Raw genomic sequence first — 24808 nt, forward strand, 5'->3', positions numbered from 1 at the left:
GTAACTCCTGACCAATGCTCACCCTGAGGTGGGCGACTGCGCATCAATCGCGAGGTCCCGTGCAGGCTGCTCACCAGCTGCCACCCCTGGAAGAGATACAGCGCATGCATGCGCGGCCACGCGCAAGATAAAAAAAGTTAGAGGGAATATTGCTCCTGACATGTAAAAAAGAATTTTTTTTTTAATGCTTCTTTGTGCAGGTCAAGTTGAAAGATGTAAATGTTGCGGGATGGAACCATTTTCTACATTTTTGCAGTGTGTCAGTTTTGAAGTCAGATACAGCATGGATACATGATAAAGCTTCCTTTACACTACACCAACAGTAAGCCTTCAACCCCTACTGCATGTATTGGTGTGGCAATTTCATTTCCCACACCAATCGTTCTTGTGATTTCTTTGCGTTAGTTTCAATGAGAGCCAAACTAGGGCCTGTGGGCCCACAGTCACCAATAGCTGAATTAAGATTGATCAAATTTATTTTACTTGATCTTCACAGTTAGCAGAGTGAGGAGAGACTTTTATCCCATCAGTTTGGACCTTATACTTACACCATACAGTTCACAATGGCGTTTGGCAAAGAATGACAACTTATATTCCCATGGCACTCATTCAGTACAAAGAGACATCTTAGAGCACTTTATAAGCCAGTGGATAATGAGTGGACACTGAGCCAGTTTTGGGGGGGGGGGGGGGGGCAAGGCAGAAATGCTGAGGGAGTGTTCCAGAAGGTGGCGTGAAGTGGCTTAAGGAATGGACACTAATGTTGAAGTGGAGGGAGCAAGGGAGGGTCGGGTGGTGGGTGAACAAGAGAGAAGTCACTGATGTTGGAGGACCAGAGGCACATGCAGAGACATACTGTTAGTGAAGATCACAGAATTAGGAAGGGGGCAGAGCTGTGGAGGCATTTGAAGGTGTAAACAAGACAAGGAAAGCTAGCAGAGCTTGATGAAGACAGGGGTCATTGGGATGAGGACCTTAGTGTGAATTAGGACATGGCCATGGCATTCTGGATGACTTGTAGGGCTCAATTTTCATCGGGCCGTTGAGGCGGGATTGGAGGCGCGTGGGGGGTTAAAATTGCAAAAACTGGCGGGCGGGCCCAACCCCGCCTCCATCCCGTCTCCAAGCAATTTTCATTAAATCGTGTCTAATGGTCCCGTCTCCGTCCCGCCGCCTAACAAGCACTAAATTGCCTCTATAATGCCATTTTGATTGGCCACTGTGATTTTAACCCTTTTCCCACGTGAAGCTCACCTGTTCTGAAACACGATGGTGAAACCTGGCGGGAGCACAATTGGATTGCTGACTATCAACTGCAGGTCAACCATTAAATAGGAGATTTGATCAGCCATCATTTGCAGGTGGCAGGACTTTGTCGTCTCAGGTCTGGGGGAACTTTTAGAAGGCATAACCACAGCTGTGGAAGTTTGGAGCCTGACACCCATCTCCAGTGTGACCTCCTGGGAAATCCCTCTCGACACCTTCACTGAGCGCTTCCTCAACTGAGGCGTTTACCAGAAGCATGGGAGCCATTTATTTCCTTCCCTTCTGGACATTAGATGAGGACAAAGACCAGTCGCGGCACCAGCAGAACCATTAACAACAGCAGCAGCACCAACAGGAGCGCCAAACTGCTGCTCAACCATCTGAAGCTGCACAGGCCGGAAGGGGCCAGCGCACGGAAGCCAGTCGGCGCAGGAGATACCCCCCAAACAGGGTCTACAGACACAGGGTCAGCTACCTCAACGTGTCTGAGCAGCAGTGCCAAAGGTGGCTCCGACTTTCGTGAGAGGTAGTGGGTGACATCTGCGCAATGCTGCAACAAGACCTGCAGCCCAGAGGACCAGGTGGACAACCCTTACCAGTGGCCGTCAAAGTCACCACCGCACTCAACTTTTTTGCCTCAGGCTCATTCCAGGGATCAGCAGCAGACATCAGTGGCATTTCCCAGGTGGCCGCACACAGTTGCATCACGCAGGTAACCGATGTCCTCTTTGCCATCACGCACAATCACATCCACTTCACCAAGGATCAAGCAAGTGTCACGGTGCGTACGGTTGGATTAGCTAATCTGGCAGGCTTTCCAAGGGTGCAGGGCATCGTTGACTGCACACATGTGGCCCTTAAGGCACCCCATCGCAATCCAGGTATTTTTGTCAACCGTAAGGGCTTCCACTCCCTTAACATTCAGCTGGTGTGTGACCACAAGAAGGAAATTTTGCATGTTTGTGCCAAGTACCCTGGCAGTTGCCATGACTCCTTCATACTGCACCAGTCTAGTGTGCCTCCGCTATTCAGTCAGCCAGACCAACTTAATGGATGGCTACCTGAAGACGTGGCTAATGACGCCGTTGAGGAGCCCATCCAACGAAGCTGAGGAGAGCTACAATCCAGCCACATGTCCACCAGAGCCATAATCGAGCAAACCATCGGTTTGCTGAAGATGCGCTTCAGATGCCTGGATAGATCAGGTGGAGCCCTGCAGTACTCAGCAGCCAGGGTCTCCAGAATCGTCGTGGTTTTCTGTGCACTTCACAACATGGCACAGCGTCGTGGCTTGCAGATTCCTGAGGACCAAATGACTCGTCACATATCCTCCTCAGATGAGGAGGAGGAGGCGAAGGAGGGGGAGAGCGAAAACGAACATCTTGCAGAGGCCCATCAACCAGAGGCAGCAGTACGCGAGAACATTGCTGCCCGGGATGCAAGGAATGTACGCATCTTGGCCAGATTTGCTTAACCTAGCCAATCAAGCACTTTTGCCTCGCAGCTTCTTACCTGAGCATTGACAATGGCCAAGAACCAGTGGATTCTTAGCAATTTGACCACCTTACTGACAATTGCAAGTAATCCTAAGCCCTCAATGTGGAAGTCCCATTCGCGAAATGACACACGCCACAACTACAGAAGTAGCCATCAGATTTTTTATTTACAGTAATCATCTGATGGCTTTTTAACATAAAACATCAAATTTCACCCAAGAGGCTACCCTTGTGACTATTTGTGCAGTATCTTTCTCTTACGTGTGCTCCTACATGGTGCTTCCCCTGTGGCTTCAGCAGTTGTGGAGGCCCCTTGCTCACTTTCTTGCTGCTCCTGTCTCGACACCTTTGGCGGGCGTCCTCTGGGGTTGCGAACCTGTGAGGGCTCGTCAACAGTCTGCTGCTCCTGCGGCTGTGCAGGGGTTGAGACGCCGATCTCAGATGGGTGTGGACTCTGGTGGGGCTCTGATCGAGGGCTCTGCAGTGGCATGGAAGTGTGAGCGCTTGGAGAGAAGCCCCCACTTCCTTGATGTCTGCCACCAACTTCCCTCTCATGGGTCAGGTCCCCCTCAGCGCTTGCAAGTGGCTTGATAGCACCTTGCTGCACATCAGGGGGGCCATGGGGACCCGTATCTGCACTGGCAGTCCTACTCAGAAGGACTTCCATGAAGGTCTGGTTTCTCTGTTCAATAGATGACCATCGCTCCTCCAGAGATGTCATTCTATTCAGAACACTCACCATGTTTTCTGCACTCTGGTGACTTACACCTCCATGGAGGTTGCCATCCTTTCCATGGTGATGCGTTCATGCACCAATGACTCCACAAAGGCTCTGCTCATGTTCGCAATGGACTCCTCCATTCGCTCCACACTCGCAGCGACCCTGGAGACAAAACCTGCCAGAGACTCCTGTGTCTGTTCCTGGAGTTCCAGCACCGCTGATCTTGTGGATGGACCAGAGGCAGAGGGTCGACATGCAGCTGAGCCGAACTGGCAGAGTCCTGCGCCCTCTGACTAGGACTCTCCACTGCTGTCCCTGTCTCCACAATCTGCTGATGCTCACTTGAGCTGTGATACACCAGGTGACAACACTACTCTATCTCGCGATGGTCCCACCGAGGTGTGAGTGTCTGCGCTGGTGCTGGGTGCACAGAATTCTGCTGATGCTGCGTCCTCAGAGGTTGCAGCTTCCTCTGAGCAATCTGGATGCTCAGGCTCTTCCTCCTGGCTAGTGGGGACGGGTGCTTGCGATGGTCCTGTGGGGGAGTAAAGGAAAGAGTCAGAGATGTGATGCCAAGGTTACATGCACATTGCATATTGCAGATGATCATAAGTCCATCTATTAGAGCTTCAGAATCATTATCAGTGACTCATGCAATGTCATTGAGAGAGATGGAAAACTATTCTGTCACCAGCTTGCTGTGATGCACCAGTCTGTCCGTCCCCCACTTGCATTGTCCTCCACTCCCACGATCTCCAGGACCGAATCCTCCCAGCGGGTGAGGGCGGCTACTGAGGGTGGCCCTCCTCCTGTCCTCGCTCTTTCTCTCTTATTGTGAGCTCACTTTTCCTGCAATGAGGGAGACAAGTGGAGGCTGAGGGAGAATGAAGGAGCGAGTGTAGAGAATCCTTAGCATAGATGCTTAGAAGGAGACAAAGATGGAGGGAGGTGGCAAGACCAAGGGCCCTCCCTGTGTGTTGTAAGTTGTTTTCATAGCATCACAGTGATAGGGAGTGTGAGGGCTGCATAGTCGAATAGTTAGGTGAATGTGACCATAGAGAGGGAATGGGTAAGGGTGCAGGGATGTCAGTGTCAAGTGGGATGTGGAGGAAGAGATTGCTAAAGCTGAGTGCTGGTGAGGAAAGGCAACGGGGATCAGATTGAGGGTGATGGGAAATTCACACTCACTTTTCCAGTGCGGTCATGAACTCTCTTCCTGCACTGAAGCCAGGTTCTGCGGGTTACTGACAATGAGTTGACCTCCTCTGCCACCTGGATCCACACAGCCTTGGTTTGCTGGGGAGGCTTCTTCCCCCCTGAAGAAGGGAAGAGCACCTCTTTATGTGCTCTTGCTCCCTCTACTAAAGCCTGCAGGGCAACGTCATCGAACCTGGGAGCAGACCTAGGTCTCTGGCTGGCCATTCTTCCTCCAGGACCCTCTCACTGCAAAGGCCAAAAGCTTGGCAGTCTGCAGAAGAAGCAAGGCTTGTTGCAGACCTTAAATGCAGCAGCAATGATGATGTCATCGGAGACGACTTTCAGACTGGAAAAACTCATTGGCCATGGGTTCCCACACATTGGAACTCAATTGGCCAATCAAGTTAAAATTGCATCATTCTCCCACATCGATTTAGATTCGGGTGGCTAATACGAAATGCGGATTACACGACCCCAGCCCGCCCCTGAATCAAAATCCAGCCCATAGCGTGTGAATGGTAGAAAAGTGGGGGCCAGTAAGGTGAATAAGGAGGGGCGAGTTAGGAGCAGCAGCCAATGTTATGAAGGTGAATGAAAGTGATCTTGGCAACTGATGAGGTGTGGAGGAGGAAGCAGAGCTTTGGTTGAGCGATATGGAATGGCTCCACATCTCTAGAATGCAGTCATTGTACAACCTTGTCATTGGACTATTCCTTTAAGTTCTTTAATTCTAGTGTTTAAAATCTCTAAATGTTCCACTCACTTTCTTATCTGCCACAGATAAAATGGTGTGCTGAGTCTTTACTTAATAGACTGGTTAGAATCACTGGGAAGTAGTTAAACATAGAAACATAGAAGATAGGCGCAGGAGTAGGCCATTCGGCCCCTCGAGCCTGTTCCGCCATTTAATGAGATCATGGCTGATCTCATGCTCTATTCTTCTACAAGAAATATTTGGCAACTGAGTACCAATTTATTACCTGGAACCTTTTCACCTGTATAAAAAGCACAAGTATCTTTGAGGAAAGCTTTCCCTCCAAAATAGAACTAGCCTATTAACAAAATGGCAGAGGGAGGCCTCAAATGGCCTGTGATTAGTCAAAAAGAAAAGGGAGAACATGAATGGATCATTAAAAGACCATAGAAGGAAGGCGGCTTAAATTCTAACATGGAAACATTAAGCTGCATTTACAACTTTAATAAATATGACTCACTTATGTGTTGCTCCTTTCTTTAAAATATGCATTTTTATTTCACCAATATGGCAACGCAAGTTTTTAAGCAAAACTGCAACTTCATGACCTAATCATTGACTATTACCCCAAATGTATTTACAAAGGAGAGGAAATGGTGTCCTGCCACGTAAAATATTCAATGAAGTTTCAATTTATATTATGGATAAGGCACAATCTCAGAACCGAATGAGATAGTCAGTATTGCATACCGTAGACACACTGTACACCACCATATAACAAAACCGCACATGTCCTAATGCGACTCAAGGTGGATAATGGATAGACCTTGCCCTGCGCTCATTCCTATGTCCACAATCCAAACACAAAAATAATTAATCTGAGCAAAAATGTTACAAATTTCTTCCTTTTAGATTGCAGTGGGTAGCACGAAGTTCTAGTTCCCGACTCTTAAGCAGGATAGATGGATTATATTTGAATTAATCTCATACCAAAAGGCTTTTGTTCCAAGTTTTTTTTGTCAGTCTCGAACTTGTGTTCAAATATTTAAATAAAGCCAGTACAATGCACATCCATATAGCATTTAATTGCCTAATTCTTGAAATTTCTCGCTTTGAAAGAAAGCTCGAAATAAACATACTCTTGTCAATAACGGAATTTTGAGAAGTGAGTAAATGCTATTTGCAGACATTTTCTGTTCACTGAAAGCTCTAATAAGCACCAGATTCTAGAGAGACTGATAAGCACTTAGTGACAGTACTCATCAGCACTTGATGGAAAGCAATGCGGTCAATGTTACTGATGATGGCAGACTCACAAACATCAGCGAATAAATCGCATTCTTCTATACATTTAGATACATACCAAGACTGACTTGCAGAGTGGCCTCTTTTTCAGTCCCCATACATTTGGCTTCACAATTTCTAATTTTCTGATTTGAAAAGCTTGCTATATAGGCGAGCAACGCTAAATGGTGCAAAATGTGGAATGAAGATAAACAAAGTCATACTTTCAAAAATGTGCAATAACGTTTAAGGTTCTGAAGCATTTTGGCAAAATGGATCTTCATACAAGCCAAATCAGGCTTATCTTTACTTTGGGGATTTTGAAAGGAGCTTTTCAGCTAGCATTTTTTTTGATAAATGAGAAGGGTGAGGAAAACAATTTCCTTCCTGTTTAGTTTAATCAGCTTCAAATGTAATTAAATCTATTGGCGACCATACAATAGCCGGGGCCTTTTTTGAACAGCTGAGTGTCAGCTGAACTGACTTGTTTGGCACAAACACCATACCACCCACAGACTTGGCCAATAGCAGTTCCTCCATGACAGCAAGTCAGATTCCTTTATTCTCACAGTGGCGTTATACAGAAAGCTTCATTTCACTCTCACAAGTGCAGCTACTGCGAACCACTGTGCTGCCTTTCTCTTAACGGCAAGAGTCAGCATTATCTGTTTATTGTTACAGTTCAGAAATCATGCCTGAAGCTATACTGTTCCCCTTAGGGAGTAAAGTTCTGAGTTTTATTTGCTTTGACTGACAAAAGAAATGTTACTGAACAACTAGCATACAAGAATATTGTCAGTTTTCAATGTGTCACACACACTTACTCATAATTGATGGGTTCATCAGGCTTTGCACTTTTGTTTAATGTGTAAAATATTATACTGTGACCTTCAGTGTCTAAAGGACTCACATCACAGCACTGTACACATTGACCTGGCGATTAAATACAATATGTATAGTAAGTTGCCAAAACTATATTTACAAATTTCTTCTTTTCTGGTGGCTGTAGGTAGCACTGAGTTCTTGTCCTCCCTGCTCTTTTTTAAAGTAAGGTTGGTGGATTAAAATCAGAAAGTTGATGGAGATTATTTCCTATTCCACACTGCAATTAATCCCATGCAAGCGACTTTTGTTCCAAGTTTGTCAGTTCTATTTTTAAATATTTATTACTGTAAAGCTACTTTGCTATCAGCCAGCAGCTGTTTTACTTGTGTGACTGATCGCTATACAGCTTACAAACACAGTCTAAGGGCGATTTTAACCCTATTCACCCGGCAGTTAGAATCACCCGTCAAGGACCTACTGTCTTTCCACAGGTTCGGATTTTAACCCGCTCTTCTGAGCAGGCGAGAGACCTACTTGAAAACGGCGGGGCCCTTTAAATATGCAGATCGGGCACCCATGACGTCATCGGAGCCCGACAGCTATTTTAATCACAGGCCTGTGCGGGGAAGCACTTGTGGCTATCCCGCCAGGCCAACCTCGTAGGAAGAACAGTCGGTGCCAAAAGGGTAAGTGTTTTACCTTTTTTTGACTTTTCTAGTAGGGCCAGGAGTGGTTGCAGTTCTCCTCAAGGCCCCACAAGGAAAGTTTAAGTCTCCCCCCTTCTTACCAATTCCCAGCCCCCTGCCACCCAACATACTGCTCCCGCCAGCCGTCCAGCTGTTGCTTACTGCTGGTTTCGGGCAGGATCCTAACTGGGCCTATGCAGATGAGACCTGGGAGTTAAAATCTCCCGGGCCTCACGCTGCCGAGGTCGGGACAGTTTGCCACCAGTCTGGCCCGTCGCCTGGACAACTGCCACCCAGAGTTAAAAATCAGGGCTAGTGAGTGCATCTCCCGAATTATTAGTAAAGCTGGACAGGATTAACCACTGTATTTGGTGGTGAGGAGGAGCAGGAGAAAGGCGATTTTATCTAAAATCATTCCTTATTTTACAAGCCAAGACTGATGTGTGTATTAGTAGCATTCTGCATGACAATTGAAAATCAAACAAATGTAATTTTTTTTAAATGACACTATGCAATATTAACTTTTGTTTGGCTCTGTGATTTAAAGTAGCGGTAGAATGCCCCGAATCCGGCAACCTCGGGACCGAGGCCGAGCTGGTTTTCGGGTTTTTCCGGACTTCGGAATGTGTTTCTGATGTCCGAAGTCCGGAAACGCCCGAGCCCAGGTTGCGATATTTCCAGAATTCGGACATCAGAAACACGTGCCGAGTCCGGAAATGCCTGGGCCCAGGTTGCGCTTTTGGTAAGCCTCCCTCAGGGTGTCCGGATTCAGGAACATTTTACGGATTCCGGACCCCTGCCACCAATCGTCCCGGAGTCCGGAACCCAGAACATTCCGGATTCGGGACGCTCAACTTGTATTGCTCTTCTGACTGGCCATTTACTCTAATGCCCAATACTAAATGACCACAAAGCTGTGTGTCCTGGAAAAGTAGCTAGGTGATTAAAAAAACAAAATCTTCCCTTCCTCGCTAGCTGGCTCATTGGCAGGTACGGTAACGTGCCCAGGTGGCTGTTCTTGGTTGTGCGAGTCTCGGCAATGAGCATCAGATGTCTATTGAACTGGAGGGGCCAGAGTCAGTTCTGCCAAGCCTTGTCCTGTCCTAATCTTTATAGCGGGTGGTTAGAATGTGAAGTTTGAAGTTGAAGCAGGGCCCATAAATTCTTTTAAAAGGGAATTGGATAGTTGATTGAAAAAAGAGAAATTTTAAAAGGGTATGGGGAGCAAGTAGGAAAGTGGGGTTGGCTTATGTGGGTGGCTCAGGTGGAGAAGAACACCTAGACAGACTTGATGGTCCAGATGCCCTTTTCCGGTGTTGTAAGATTGGACCTGGTTTGTATTTGTCATAAGAAATAGGAGCAGGAGTAGGTCATTCGGCCCCTCGAGCCTGCTCCACCATTCAATAAGATCATAGCTATTCTTCTACCTCAACTCCACTTTCCTGCACTATCCCCATATCCCTTGATTCCTTTAATATTCAAAAATCTATTGATCTCTATCTTGAATATACTCAACGACTGGGCCTCCACAGCCATCTGGGGTAGAGAATTCCAAAGACCCACCACCCTCCGAGTGAAGAAATTTCTCCTCATCTCAGTCCTAAATGGCCGACCCCTTATCCTGAGACTCTGACCTCTGGTTCTAGACTCCCCCAGCCAGAGGAAACATCCTCCCTGCATCTACCCTGTCAAGCCCTGGAAGAATTTTGTATCTTTCAATGAGATCACTTTAACCAAGCTATTGGGGAACTGGTTTGTTGTTTAAAAACAAAGAGTCATTGAGGGCACAGTGATATATGTATGTAGGTTAGCGTTTCAAAAGATGACTATTGCAGGTCTAGATGTACCGTTTTTTAATTGCAGTGCACTGTGTGAAACCAATGCAGCCCCTTTTCTCTATATTACTTTTGTGTTTCATTCACAACTTGACCACCAGAGGGCATGAGAAGATTTATAACAGAGCTGAACACTGGACAGTACACCATCATCCATTTATTAAAAACACAGTACACAACAACTCAAGCTAACTTGATGATTCAGCAGTAAAGAATTAAGTGTGAAATAGAACATAAAGGGGTAGAAACCGGTTGTCGTGGCGCCAGCTTTCTGGGCAGAAATGACCACTTTCGCAGGGCTATGCCCTGCACCCCATGGACACCTGAAAAAGGTCTCGAGACCATATTCGATACAATTTTCAGGCATCTGGGGCAGCCACCTGAAACAAGCATTCGGCTCCTTATTCTTCTTCTTAGGCAGTCCCTCGGAACCGAGGATGACTTGCTTCCACATTAAAAATGAGTTCTCAGGTGACTGTGAGTCCAATGCGGGACCTACAGTCTCTGTCACAGGTTGGGGCAGACGGTGGTTGAAGGGGCGGGTGGGTGGGGTGCTTGGGTTGATGTGCGCTCCTTCCGTTGCTTGCGTTTGGCTTCCGCTTGCTCCCGGTGAAGAGACTCGAGGTGTTCGGCGCCTTCCCGGATGCTTCTCCTCCACTTTGTGCGGTCTTGGGCCAGGGATTCCCAGGTGTCGATGGGGATGATACACTTTTTCAAGGAGGTTTTGAGGGTGTCCTTGAAGTGTTTCCTCTGCCCACCTGGGGCTCTCTTGCCGTGCCGGAGCTCCGAGTAGAGCGCTTGTTTTGGGAGTCTCGTATCGGGCATGCGGACAATGTGACCCGTCCATCGGAGCTGATCGAGCGTGGTCAAAGCTTCGATGCTGGGGATGTTGAGCAAGAACACCGACGTTGGTGCGCCTATCCTGCCAATGGATTTGCAGGATCTTGCGGCGGCAGCATTGGTGGTACCTCTCCAGTGCTTTGAGGTGCCTGCTGTACACGGTCCATGTCTCTGAAGCATACAGCAGGGCGGGTATCACTGTTGCCCTGTAGACCATGAGCTTAGTGCCAGGTTTGAGGTCCTGGTCTTCAAACACTCTCTTCCTCAGGCGACCGAAGGCTACACTGGCACACTGAAGGCGGTGTTGGACTTCGTCGTCGACGTCTGCCCTTGTTGACAGTAGGCTCCCGAGGTATGGAAAGTGGTCCACGTTGTCCAAGGCCTTGTTGTGGATTTTGATAATCGGGGGGCAGTACTGTGTGGCGGGGGCAGGTTGGTAGAGGGCCTGTGTCTTACGGATGTTTAGTGTAAGGCCTATGCTCTCGTACGCTTCAGTGAAGTTGTTGACGATGGTTTGGAGTTCGACCTCCGAGTGAGTGCAGACGCAAGCGTCATCTGCATACTGTAATTCAACAACAGAGGATGAGACGACTTTGTATCTGGACTGGAGGCGACGAAGGTTGAACAGTTCTACACGACAATGAGGGGCCTAGTGTCTGTTTTAGGACCCCTCTGAGAAATTGGGTCTGCTCCACTCTGGCTTTTCTGGCGTGGATGCGGCCTGGCAAATAGCGGTCGCCAAAAAAAAAGTCAGTTAATTTGTTTTTAAAGATTTTGACGTGGGGGCCAGGAAGAGCAGGAGTGCTGCTCCCGGCTCCACGGTTTCCCCGATTGTCACTGCCGCCCTACCATCGACGCCTCTCCCATTCTCCTTTCCCCTTCCCTCTAGACTTATCCGACTGTTAGTTGCTGCCGAGGCAAGTGGCCCAAAATTGATCAATAGGGAATGGGTGAGCTGCCTCTGGAGGCGCGATAGACACTGGCAAATGATTGAAATAAAAGAAAAGACAGACTTGGATTTATATAGCGCCTTTCACGATCACTGGACGTCTCAAAGCGCTTTACAGCCAATGAAGTACTTTTTGAGGTGTAGTCACTGTTGTAATGTGGGAAACGCGGCAGCCAATTTGCGCACAGCAAGCTCCCACAAACAGCAATGTGATAACGACCAGTCAATCTGCCTTGGTTATGTGGATTGGGGGATAAACATTGGCCAGGACACCGGGGATAACTCCCCGTCTCTGCTTCCAAACAGTGCCATGGGATCTTTTACGTCCACTTGAGAGGGCAGGTGGGGCCTTGGTTTAACGTCTCATCCGGCAGACGAAATGAGGCCCGAAGCCCAATTTTTGGATGAGCCACAGGCCTCCTGGTTGGGGGCACGCTGTCTGCCTGCTGTTGGTTACGTGCCCGAAAACGGGCCTCAGCCAGGTTCTACCCCAAACTCTCTATCGCACTGAATATATTACAATAGACAGATGGGTCATAGAAACCAAAGCGCAATCAAGAGTACATTTAGATAATAATTCACAACCAAAATAAATTTTGTTGGTAATTCCTATTGTATTTGTAATTTTCTTAATCTTGATTTTCTTTATATCCTTCATTTTTTTTACTTCAGTCAAAAACAATTGAGATCACTATAATTAATATTCAAAGTGACTTCATATCGCAAGTAAAGAGTCTAATTTATCTCTAAACCCTCGAGTGCAACAGGAAGGACAAAACGGATATGTAGCAATTTATTTTTAGATGAAAGGTCTAATCCTATAATGGCAACAACAATTGGGTTGCCAATGCATCATGTCCCTCAACCAAGTACAGCGATGGCTTTACTAGATGTTAACTCCTTCACACCGTCAATAACAGCACTGTTTAACAGATCCATCAACAGTAGGGGATGTAATAAAGCCCTGAAACACAGCTTGTTATTTTACTTGGGTTGGAAGTTTCTCTTCCAGCCACAGATCATAATTGTGCGCCTTTCTATCTAATTCTTAATTCAACAGTAGTACTCTCAACTCTCAAGTCAGAAGGTTATGGATTGAAGTCCCACTCCAGAGACCTAAGTACACAATCTAGGCTGCCACTCAGCTGCCTAGGCCCCATGATCTGGAATTCCCTCCCAAAACCCCTCTGCCTCACCACCTCTCTTTCCTCCTTTCAGTCATGTGCCATCACTTCACCTGACGAAGGAGCAGCGCTCCGAAAGCTTGTGATTTCAAATAAAGCTGTTGGACTATAACCTGGTGTTGTGTGACTTCTCACATTTGTCCTCCTTTAAGACCCTCCTTAAAATCTCTCTCATTAAACAAGCTTTTGGTCATCTGTTCTAATGTCTCCTTCTTTGGCTTAGTGTCAATTTTTTCTCTGATTACGCTCCCATGAAGCACCTTGGGATGTTTTACTACATTAAAGGCACTATATAAATGCCAGTTGTTGTTATTGACGATCAAACTGAGGCCCTGTCTACCTTCTCTGGTGGATGTAAAAGACGCAATGGCACTTTTTAAGAGGGGGGGCGTTTCTCCCCGGCGTACTGGCCAACATTCATCCCGCAACAAACACCGCTAAAACAGAGTATTTGATCATTTATCTCCTTGCTGTTTGTGGTACCTTGCTGTGAACAAATCGGCTGCCACGTTTGCCTCCATAACAACAGCGATTACACTTCCGAAAAAGTATTTTTTTTTTTACTCGTTCCTGGGATGTGAGCATCGTTGGTAGGGCCAGCATTTATTGCCCATTGGCTGTGAAGTGCCGAGGGACGTCCAGAGGATGTGGGTGCTATATAAATAAAAGTGTTTTAATTCTTTAGTTTAAGTTAATAGATTTCAATTTAAACCCTGAAACATGGCCTTTATATCTATCTATAAACGTTTGAATAATAATGGAAGAAAAAAACCAAAGGTGGTGCATATAATCAAAATAATTGCAGAAAAGGGAAACAAAAGCAAGCAACAAGTAAAAGTTACGGGGTGATAGGTCAGGACTATTACTTTGGGTTGCTGCAGGCATGCAGAGTTAAATTAACAGCTATTCATTTAGTAGTTTTTAAGTAGTTAAACAAGTAAAGGTTCAGTTCTCACTGACTGCTGACGCAAGCTTGCTTCTCTATCCTTTGATGCAGTCACCTTTCACCTTAAATACACAGGTGCACAAAACTTCAAAGCTTCCGTGGAGCAAACGTTCAAAGCCTCAACGTCAAAATCCCCTCCCCACAAAAATAATAAATCTACTGGCAAGTGTACCTGTATGAAAATAGATAACGGAGAGCTGGAGTGCTGTGTCCGTTTTCCTGCATGCGAGATATATTACCCAATGCCGTGTTAGTGAAATTCAAGAGGCATCACGACCAGTCTGGAGGTATTTGTTCCTACTTGTCTCAGGCCGATTACGATTAGCTCCAGCCAATGGTTTGGTAAAGTACAAATCAGAAGATTGACAACTGCTTCGGTCTTAAGCAAAATAGCACGGTTTCATCTTGGGTTTAAGAGAGATTTATAAAAACAAAACCAACTGTGCAGTGAGTAATCTTCTGTAATTTGTACCAGGTTCACCTGTACCATCAGGTAGTACCAGGTGCTGAGGTACGTGCTACTGAAAATATCTCGCAATAAAAACAGACAAAATTCATCTTACTCGGCAGATGCAGTCAGCCCGAGGATGTGAACCCGCACCTCCAGGACTGTGTAGCAAATGTTATGAGCACCATATCATAATTACAACTTAAGAGTACAAGTTTAGAATGCATTTACAGGGCAAAGCAACATCCACTTCACCTTGATGCTAAACTGGCAGTGTTAATCTGGAGTCAGGGGCAGGGCCGAACCAGATTCTGGAGTGAAGCAGAACGAGACTCCCTGGGATGGAGTATAAATTCAGTGCTGTGTCAAAATGTGATTTGCAAAGTGTTTGGGGGAGGGGGAGGGCTAACCCCCTGAATACTTGGCAACCCTCCCTGGCCTTAATTTAAATGTTGAGAGCGCAAGGATTCCCCCCTTCCCACTATTGAAACATTTAGATTTCTAACTTTTTGCACACAACTCTACGCATGCATGCATCCAGTCATGTGCCGATCTCTCTCTCTCTCTCAAACAGGCAAGTTAAAGTATCAACCAGATAGGAGCCAAGCTGCAACCGGAACTAAAGCTATCAGTCTCAGATCAGTAGCCACACTGTAAAGGCACCCTTAGAAAATAACTGGCGTTGTAGTGGTCGCTAGCAATATGGTGTGGCCATTACTAAATTCAGTTAGTGTTCAAGACAAATGCACCCTGCTGACCAGTGTTTTTATTTCAACATACTTTGATTTCAACTGCACTGGCAATAAAGTGAACTTATTCAGTTACAGCATTACCCACATATATTTTGAGATTATATACAGAATTACTCTGGTTAATTGCCTCAAAGGGTAATTAACTACATTGCAACATTTCCAAAACATAGTAACAATTGAATGCATATATGCAGGGATTATGCAACAGGCATTTTTTTGTCGGGGTGAGGTGTAATTATGAAAATGTCATCCTAAAGCCAGTTCCAAGAGCTGTGTGTGCGTGACTGTGGATGATGGTCAGTCAGGGCCCTACTGTGCAGGCTGTAGATGTTAGGCTCTGACTGATGCACATGGGCATCACCATACACACCTCGAGTCAGTTTTTCAACTAACAATTCACATACACAGACCACTTCCTTCCATTCTCTATGAGGAAAGCCTGGGGTCATGTTTTGAGATTTTTTTGACCATTTTTTCCCAGAAAGAATTCGCAAAATATATAAATGTTGGATTTTTAAAACACAGCTTTCTCACACAAGTTTTTTTTTAAAGCATTTACAAAAGCCAGTTAAAATGTGAATGGGCTAGGCACCAAAGTTGTTTCCTCAAAGATTAAACAAAAATCAATTAATTAGCCTGTCTCAGTAATCGATAAACACCTCACACCCTTGAGTTGGGAGGTCTCTAGCCCTGGATATTCAGCAAGTGTGGTCTGACATAGACCAGAACTAGGGGCCATAAATATAATATAGTCACTAATCAATCAAATAAGCATGGTATAGACCTGTAGGGCTGAATGGCTGGTTTCTGTGCTGTAAATATTTTGTGGTTGTGAACACAGGGAGATTAAAACAGAAACTGAAAGCTGTGAGGTCAAGATTTTAACCAGGCTCAGGTGGTTAGAATATAGGAGGGTAGTTAGAAGAGATTTTGCTTAAATCAAGCAAAATGTGGGGAAGTACAGACTATTCATTATTTTGTATTATTATGTGAAGGTAAATTGTACTGATTGAATTAAGTGAGTTTGATCATTACTAAGAACATAAGAAATAGGAGCAGGAGTAGGCCATTCGGCCATTCAATAAGATCATGGCTGATCTTCTGCCTCAACTCCATTCACTGGCCCTATCGCCATATCCCTTGATGCCCTTACTAGTTAGAAATCTATCGACTTCTGTCTTGAATATATCCAATGACTGAGCCTCCACAGCCCTCAGGGGTAGAGAATTCCAAAGATTCACCACCCTGTTACTCTTTATGTTCGCTAGCTATGAAACAAAGCAGCTTAAAAACTTGTATCTGGTCTTGTCTGAGCGTGCTTTCTCGGTCCACCGTCGAAAAGATTGTGAGGGCAAGTGAAAAGGACGTGAATATCTGGTTCGCATCACAACAGGATTCGAGTCAAATGAGAGGGAAGGTAGGGAGCTGAGGTTTAGGCTGAAATCACCAAGGATAAGGAATTGCTTGGTTCAGAGCTTGACAGAAGAGAGGAGAAGGCTGATGGAAGAGAGGAGAGAGGATATCTCGGTAAGGAAGTTGATGTGAGGTTTGGGTGGGGCGGCGGGGTGGTGAAAACTAGAATTCTACAAAATTGTAAAATGGACTGTAAGGGATGGAAGAGGGTGAGATGCTTCAAGGAGAAGAAGGTGTCAAGAGAAATAATGGGAGGGGTCAAGATGAGACTTGACAATAAGGTTTGTACCGCTGATAACATTTAACTATAGCCAAGTGGGATGGCATTTGTAAGGGGGAAGGAGTTGTTGACTGAGTTGAGAGAGTTTCAGAATGTCAATACATTCATGATACCAAAGTAGGCACTTCTTGCTTGTAGGCTGATGCAGGAGTGCAACCCTATGGATAAAACACCTTTGAATTTTCTCCAAAACATATACGAACTTTACCACTTGGCCACGTTCATTAACTATGATCCAAGCATCATTCAACATTAACTTTCCTTCTCACACTAAGCAAAATCACTCTCTCCTATGCACACAGTCTTGCATTAAGGGAAAAGTAAAAAGGAAAGAGAAACCATATGGCACTCCAGAAGAAACACATCAGAATTTTGCCGGCGCTCAGGGGACGGGTTTGGAGGCGGGACATTTGGCAAAATTGCAAAGATTGACAGCGGGTCGGAAACCTGCTGTCAAGCCGCCTCCAAACAATTACCCAGGTGTCGGGTCCCCGATTTGCGCATGGACCCGACACCTAGAGGTGGGAAGGTTATAGGCACTTAACTGCTTGTTAACAGGTGGCAGTTAAGAGGCTTTTTGCAATTTTGACAGGTCTACTGCGGGCTTCCCGAAGTCCGGACACCACGCCAGGTAAGTGTGGCATACTGTGGGTCTACTGTAATGTTTGTGCATTGGTGACAGCTGCAGAAGTGTGAAGGATCCAATGGTATACTGTCGAGTTTCAGGAGGTAAGAAAATGTTGGGAAAATCATTTTTAATGTATTTAGACTTTTCTGTAGGTGACAAGTTTTGAATTGTTTGTGTAGTCCCGCCTCATTGAGAGAACCTCTCTCACCAGTGACAGATCGCTTCCGTTACCTCACCTGCCATCTGTTCTAGCCTAAGGAGGAGTGTCACTGGAGAGCCTGGGTACAAGGGCTCATCTTTGTACAGTGATTGTCAGTGTTTGCAGCACCTCAATGCTGTCAAACAGTGGAAAAATCAGCTGTCAAAGAAAATTGCGCATGGCCCCTTTAAGAAAATTGGCAGATGACACGTCATCAACTGATGTCATCTGACACCAGCTTTCTCTTAATTGGCTGGCAAGCCTGGCTTATCAAGGCCAATTGACGCAAAATCGCGTCTGTGCGTCGGACATTGTTGGGGACAGGATTGGAACCCGGAAGGCAGCTGTCCCGCCCTCAAGCCGCATGGAGAGGAAAAATCGCGACCAGAGTGTCTCAATCATCCATTGCTTTAAAATTACACACAAGTGAGGTTTTGTTTTATCTGTCTAGGGAGCACCAAGAAATTTGAGCTGAACTCAAATAATTTCACCCTGTGATTGTAACAGAAACCAGCAAGTGCAGCATGAGAAATAATTTCTATTATCAACAGTACATCCTTACACAAACACCAACAGTGGAGAGAGGATGATAGAGGAGGAGGAGGAGGAAGAGGAAGGAGGAGGAAGAGGAAGAGGAGGAGGAAGAGGGAGGAGGAAGAGGAAGGGGAGGAAGGAGGGGAGGAACGTTGGAACTTTTTCTTTGTTGATTATGAGGATGATGAAGGTGAGGAGAAGGATGACGAGGGAGAGGAAGACGAGTTAATCGTGGTATAGTCAATTAATATTATAAGTCAAATTATGTGTTTTTAAAATTACAAGCTAACCCCCCCGTGGCATTGCTCATCGGGTCATCTGAGCTCTGCAACATGGTTGCGATGGTTAGCTGTTAGCTGGTCTGTCTCTTGCAAAACTGTTGCAAATAGGTCCTGTGGCCAGAGTTCAATTGTTGTTTGGTGCAGGAAGGTTGCAGATTATCAGGTGCTTGTAAATTTCTGGCTCTGTGTCAGAGTAAAACAAGTGCTTGTCTTGCTCTTTAAAATCTTTGACATTTTGAAGTATAACAGATACACTCAAAACTTTTAGGTAAATAGATTACTGCTTTTAAATCTTTTAAGAAATGGTGGGATTTGGTTACTATAATATTACTTCAATTAGTGGAATAATTTAATTAGTGTGATGAGGACAGAAGTGAAGTCTACTCCTCACTGTATAGTTATCTCAATCCAGAAACATCAAGATCATATCACAAGATAATTAGCAGCAAAAAGTAATAAGAGCTGGAGACAAAACCGATGTTACATCAGCTTTGCTGAGATAAGTTAACTCAGCTTGGGCCAGAAAGTGGATCAGATGTCGTTTTGGTCCATATGGCTCAGCACTAAACTGAGTGACGCATCTATAAAGTTAGTCATCATGGGAGTCAGATGTTCGATGCATTAGCAAAATAAGGCGAGTATGAAACTTAAATCTGAACTGGTTGTGAATTAAACTACTGGGATTAGTTCAGAAAATCTTAACTTTGGTTATATGAATAAAACAAGTAGTGTACCTGAGTAGAAAACTGTGCAATTAACATGTAGCAAAAAGTTTTTTGTTGCTAAGTTAAAATGTAAACCAGATTCTAAGCTATGATGTGATCCAGATCCCTGATTGAGGTGGAGGAAATGTCTTCTCTAGGTTAGCAGAGTTGGTCAGGTTGTATTTTGTATGTATTCCCTGATGCCAAGTGATGATCTGGAAAACAGGAATTACACTGGCCCCCCTGATATTTACGGGGCGTTGAGGAGGGTGCAGGGGACCCTAAAGCAGCCGAAGAACCTTTTCCTGCCCAGCAGCCGGCCAAACTGACGGCTTGGCCAGTGGCCAGGAGAGAAGCCCGGCGGCAGGACGCCGCAGCCAGGGACCTGTGGACGGTTGCTCTTCCAGAGCCCGATTTAAATATGTTAATGAAGTGTCCCGCCGGATGCCATGAAATCCGCCGCTGTAAAAATGTCTATGGGTGCGCATGTGGCAGATTAGGGTCACGCTTCACACATTTGAAGGTTTAAACCCCATCCCTCCCCGGACCCTCTCGTCATTGTGGGGGGGGGGGGGGTTAACCTTCAAATGTGCGAAACGTGACCCTAATCTGCCACATGCGCACCCATTGACGTTTTTACGGCGGTTAGTTTCATGCCATCTGGCGGGATACTTCATTAACATATTTAAATCGGGCTCCGAAAGAGCCCAGAACATGTATGTCTTTTAGTTCCTAGGTACGTAATGGGTATTTTCATATTTATTCATCAGCCAATTTGAAATTGAAATATCAAATACGGTGAATATGAATTTTACTTGATATATATTTGGTGAATTTTCGTAATCATCAAGGTGAAGGATGTTAATTACTTTCGTCACTCAGTATTGTAATGTATATACCTTTAAGGAGGGAACTATCTTTTACAGCTCATGTATACTGCAGTACCGGCAGTGACCACACCTGTATACAGCACTGAGTAGTAATCTGTACAGATCAGTTCCCGTGTGAGCCACGTTGAGTAAACACCTGTTATACCGTTCTCCTGCAGTCTGTGTCTTATTATACACAGACACAACATTGGCGACAAGGCAAGTTCGAACCTACCTGCAACTCTGCATCACCTCCCGGGGATTCGTTCCTGGAGATCAGTGTATTGGAGGTCAAGGCCAGAGACTCGGGCGTCGACCACAGGCAACCGCCCAGTCATCCAGCAGAGACTCGAGAATTGCGGGGGAGGCTGTCGAGAGCCAGGCTTGGCTTTCCAGTCAAGGTGGTCCAGCGAAACGGGCTGGCAACAGGTCATGCGCAGACCCTTCCCGGACAGCGGCGGGCTAGAGCCCGACCGAGCAGCACAGCAAAGGGCTGAGCAGCGTCGACGGGGGAGAGAGAGGGCAGAGCGCACAGGGCGCAGCCGGTGTTCAGGGGCCGAGCAGCGTCGAAGAGAGGGAGAGAGAGAGACGCGCAAAAACCCACGAGGCGCCGCCATTGCCATGAGGACCGCCGAGAGCGGCGTCGGCAGCAGCGCAGGAGAAGCGCGCGAAACCTACAGGGCGCCGCCATTGCCACGAGAACCGCCGGGAGCGGCGTTGGCAGCAGCGGGGGAGGAAGGAAAGCGTGGGAGATGCCATTTTAAGCCATTGGGAGACGCCATTTTAAACCACACCCAAAATGCCGAAGAGTGGCAGTGTCACCGCGTTTGACAATGAAGTCGAAGATTGGACTACATATGTCGAATGAATAGAGGTATACTGCAAGGCAAATGAGGTGTCAGATGACAAGAAAGCGTCGGTATTGTTAAATTTAATGGGTGCAAAGATGTATGGTTTATTACGAAATCTAGTAACCCCAACGAAGCCAATGGAAAAGAGTTTTGAAGACATAGTAACGATACTACAGGAACATTTAAACCCCACACCACTGCTGATAGCAGAAAGATTCAAGTTTCACAAACGAAACAGCATGGAAATGCTGATGGGCTATCACGCCTGCCACTGCCTACTGCGGAGGAAGCACCAGCAGTGGATCCTGTCGAAATATTCCATTCGACTATAGTTGAATACCTACCAGTAACTAACGCTTGTATCGAAAAGGAAACACGAAATGACCCGACACTGTCTCGGGTATATGGTTTGACAGTGAAGGGATGGCCAGCACATGGCGACTCGCTGTTGCCAGCATTCTCGACAAGGAAAGAACAGCTGTCAGTGTGCCGGGGGACCTTGATGTGTGGATCCCGAGTGGTAATTCCACCCAAGTTGAGAGACAGAGTACTCAATGAGCTTCATGAAGGTCATCTGGGAGGGGTAAAAATGAAAAGCCTAGCCAGGGCTTATGTGTGGTGGCCGGGAATCGATAAACAAATCGAGGACCTGACCAAGAGCTGCTCAGGATGCCAGAAAGTCCAAAATGCACCACCACAGGCCCCTCTACACCCATGGGAGTGGCCCTCATCTCCATGGCAACGGGTGCATATTGATTTTGCTGGTCCATTCATGGACTCAATGTTTTTAATAGCCGTGGATGCGCACTCGAAATGGCAGCCAGGCACGATATGCACATGGCAGGGCTAACTAATGTACACAGTGGACGTTGGGGAGAGCATTGTGAGACGCCATGCTGACCAGATCCTAGAGTCACAGGAACAAGTCAACCCCATGCCTCGCCCATACGTACCTGGTGATGAACCCGACGTACAGGTCGCATCTACCCCAGAAACAGTAGCATCGGAAGCTGATGAACCAACCGACGACAGGGGGCCAGAATCGCCTCCGCACCAAGAGCAAGACACTCGGGAAAGGCGCTATCCAGAAAGGATCAGGAAGCCTCCCCAAAGACTGAATATATAAATAGACTATTTTCAGCTAATGTTGCATGTTAAAAGTGTTAATTGTAATTAGTTTGATATTTAATTGTTAAATGAGTGTTATGGTACTGTTAATCTAAAAGGGGAGGAATTGCAATGTATATACCTTTAAGTGGGGAACTATCTTTTACAGCTCATGTATACTGTAGTACCGGCAGTGACCACACCTGTATATAGCCCTGAGTAGTAATCTGTACAGATCAGTTCCATTGTGAGCCACGTTGAGTAAACACCTGTTGTACCGTTCTCCTGCAGTCTGTGTCTTATTATACACAGACACAACAAGTATCACCAGCAGGAATTCCCAGGTCAGATAGAACACAGCAACATGCAGATTAAAACGCCCTCTACTTTGTCCAACAATCTCATCCTCGGAAGTCCTCCGTTATTGCACCAATATACATTTTTCCACTTTCTACTCAATCACCATTACAAGCTTTTTGAACATTTGCCATTTTTTGTACAAACCATTGCTGAACTTTGTGTGGTTTTGTACTGGGGATTGATGCCCACTAGGAACTGAATTGAAACTCAAATTTACATCATGTAGGACCTTTAATACAGGCAGAGGGAGGAGACGGATAATTTGCAATCATGGAGATGATATGGATGAGTAGGCATACAGTTGGCAATGCACAGCAGGTGACTAAACAGGCTCTAGGCTCAATACTGAATACATAAATCACAAACTCAATTTGTCCTGTTTTAGTTTCTCCATAAATCACCAGAATATGTTCAGCCACATCTTTAATAAATCAAATGAAATTAAACATGGATTCTTTATAAGCCGAGATATTCAGATTGCATGGAAGGCTAAAATGTGTGACTACTGTGAAGAATGATAACATGTACTTGCCATTGTTAGTCGATGTGTATCCAAGGTCAGTTGATCCTGGATAAGGAATGTCAGCACGTGATGGTCCTGCTGGTCCTGGTGGACCTGGGGGACCTGGGGGACCTCTTGCACCAGGAACACCTGCTGCACCAGTCGGCCCCAGAAGCCCTGGTGGACCTGACAAATCAACATAATGAATTGCATTAGGTTGATAAATATAAAGGGCTAGCTCAATATTTTGTTTTAACTTCTGACACCCTACAACACAATGACAAATTAAGTTGCAAGCTCCATACATATTAGAAGCACCAACAATTTGGAGAGCAACCATCAACATTTCTCAATATTGTACTGGTGAATGCACACAGCCGTAAGCAGCTGTAAGACCCGCAATAGCTAGTTAACAGATAATAAATTCCAAACACAGTATTTTTATTCACTCCTCTTGCCCACCCCCTCATGTACAACTCCAAGACCCCCAAACTCAGTAAAATATCTAATTGCAGTTCGTTGTATCTTCTCAGGAAGATATGAACAGCTTCCTATACCTGTAGGAACTTACACCTCTTGTACAAAACCAAAACAACCAAAACAGATTACCTGCTCATTCATTCATTTGCTGTCTGCGGGACTTCAGTGTGTGGAAATTAATTTTTTTAAATATGTTTATGGGATGTGGGCATCACTGGCAAAGCCAGCATTTATTGCCCATCCCTAATTGCCCTTGAGTAGGTGGTGGTGAGCCGCCTTCTTGAACCGCTGCAGTCCATGTGGTGCTGTTAGGGAGGGAGTTCCAGGATTTTGACCCAGCGACGATGAAGGATCGGCGATATATTTCTAAGTCAGAATGGTGTGTGACTTGGAGGGGAACTTGGAGGTGGTGGTGTTCCCATGCACCTGCTGCCCTTGTCCTTCTAGGTGGAAGAGGTCGCGGGTTTGGGAGGTGCTACCGAAGAAGCCTTGGCGAGTTGCTGCAGTGCATCTTGTAGATGGTACACACTGCAGCCATGGTACGCCGGTGGTGGAGGGAGTGAATGTTTAAGGTGGTGGATGAGGTGCCAACCAAGCAGGCTGCTTTGTCCTGGATGGTGTTGAGCTTCTTGAGTGTTGTTGGAGCTGCACTCATCCAGGCAAATAGAGAATATTCCATTACATTCCTGACTTGTAGATGGTGGAAAAGCTTTGGGGAGGTCAGGAGATGAGACACTCGCCGCAGAATACCTAACCTCTGACCTGCTCTTGTTGACACAGTATTTGTGTGACTGGTCCAGTTAAATTTCTGGTCAATGGTGACCCCCAGGATGTTGATGGTGGAGGATTTGGCAATGGTAATGCCATTGAATGTCAAGGGGCGGTGATTAGACTCTCGCTTGTTGGAGATAGTCGTTGCCTGGCACCTGTCCACATCATCCAGGTCTTGTTGCATGCGGGCATGGACTGCTTCATTATCTGAGGAGTTGTGAATGGCACTGAACACTGCGCAATCATCAGCGAACATCCCCATTTCTGACCTTATGATGGAGGGAAGGTCATTGATGGAGCAGCTGAAGATGTTTGGGCCTAGGACACTGCCCTTGCCACGCTTGCTTACATAACAATAATTTGTTTTTGTGAAGTGCTTTGGGATGTCCCGGGAGCCATATAAAAGGCAAATGCTTTCTCTGTACAGAAATAATGGGAGAAAGGTCTAAAATAGGAAGAATAAATTTGAAGTGCATCTAGAGGAATGTGAGTTCTAAACACAGTGGCCCTGAATTTCTGCCGTTGTTCTCCCAATTTCCTATTGTAACTTCAGAGGGAGATTAGTGCAACTCCCAGAGAAATGGTGTAAACGGCCAGTCATCTTCTTTAGGGATTCTGCCGCTCCCCCACTGAAGTTGCAGCAGGAGATTGGGAGAATCCCCAGAGCACTTCAGGGCCAGTATGTGCATGGCTTTTGGACAGAATG

The 24808-nt window shown here is 46.0% G+C and overlaps 1 protein-coding gene and 1 long non-coding RNA gene across 16 annotated transcripts in view; one reads left to right on the plus strand and one right to left on the minus strand.

Moving 5' to 3' along the window:
* The window catches only part of emid1 (EMI domain containing 1), a 418946-nt gene that overhangs the window by 46420 nt on the left and 347718 nt on the right, over positions 1-24808 (minus strand). For 12 of the 14 annotated variants that reach the window (XM_085961512.1, XM_085961504.1, XM_085961508.1 and 9 more), the window contains one exon: positions 22882-23037. The exons of the other annotated variants lie outside the window; for them this stretch is intronic. In XM_085961512.1, the coding sequence (XP_085817638.1) occupies positions 22882-23037 (156 nt within the window). The remainder of the gene's footprint in view (positions 1-22881; positions 23038-24808) is intronic. 14 annotated transcript variants of the gene reach the window in all.
* LOC147104302 (uncharacterized) overlaps positions 7886-24808 on the plus strand; it is a 174263-nt gene continuing 157340 nt past the window's right edge. Inside the window, exon 1 of one of the 2 annotated variants that reach the window (XR_015072308.1) lies at positions 7886-8169. This is a non-coding gene — a long non-coding RNA (uncharacterized LOC147104302). The remainder of the gene's footprint in view (positions 8170-24808) is intronic. The other variant, XR_015072309.1, reaches the window with a different exon arrangement.

The sequence above is a fragment of the Somniosus microcephalus genome, chromosome 19 (genome assembly GCF_052327205.1).
Source record: "Somniosus microcephalus isolate GS21.2 chromosome 19, FLI_Smic_1.0, whole genome shotgun sequence".
Lineage (NCBI taxonomy): Eukaryota > Metazoa > Chordata > Chondrichthyes > Squaliformes > Somniosidae > Somniosus > Somniosus microcephalus.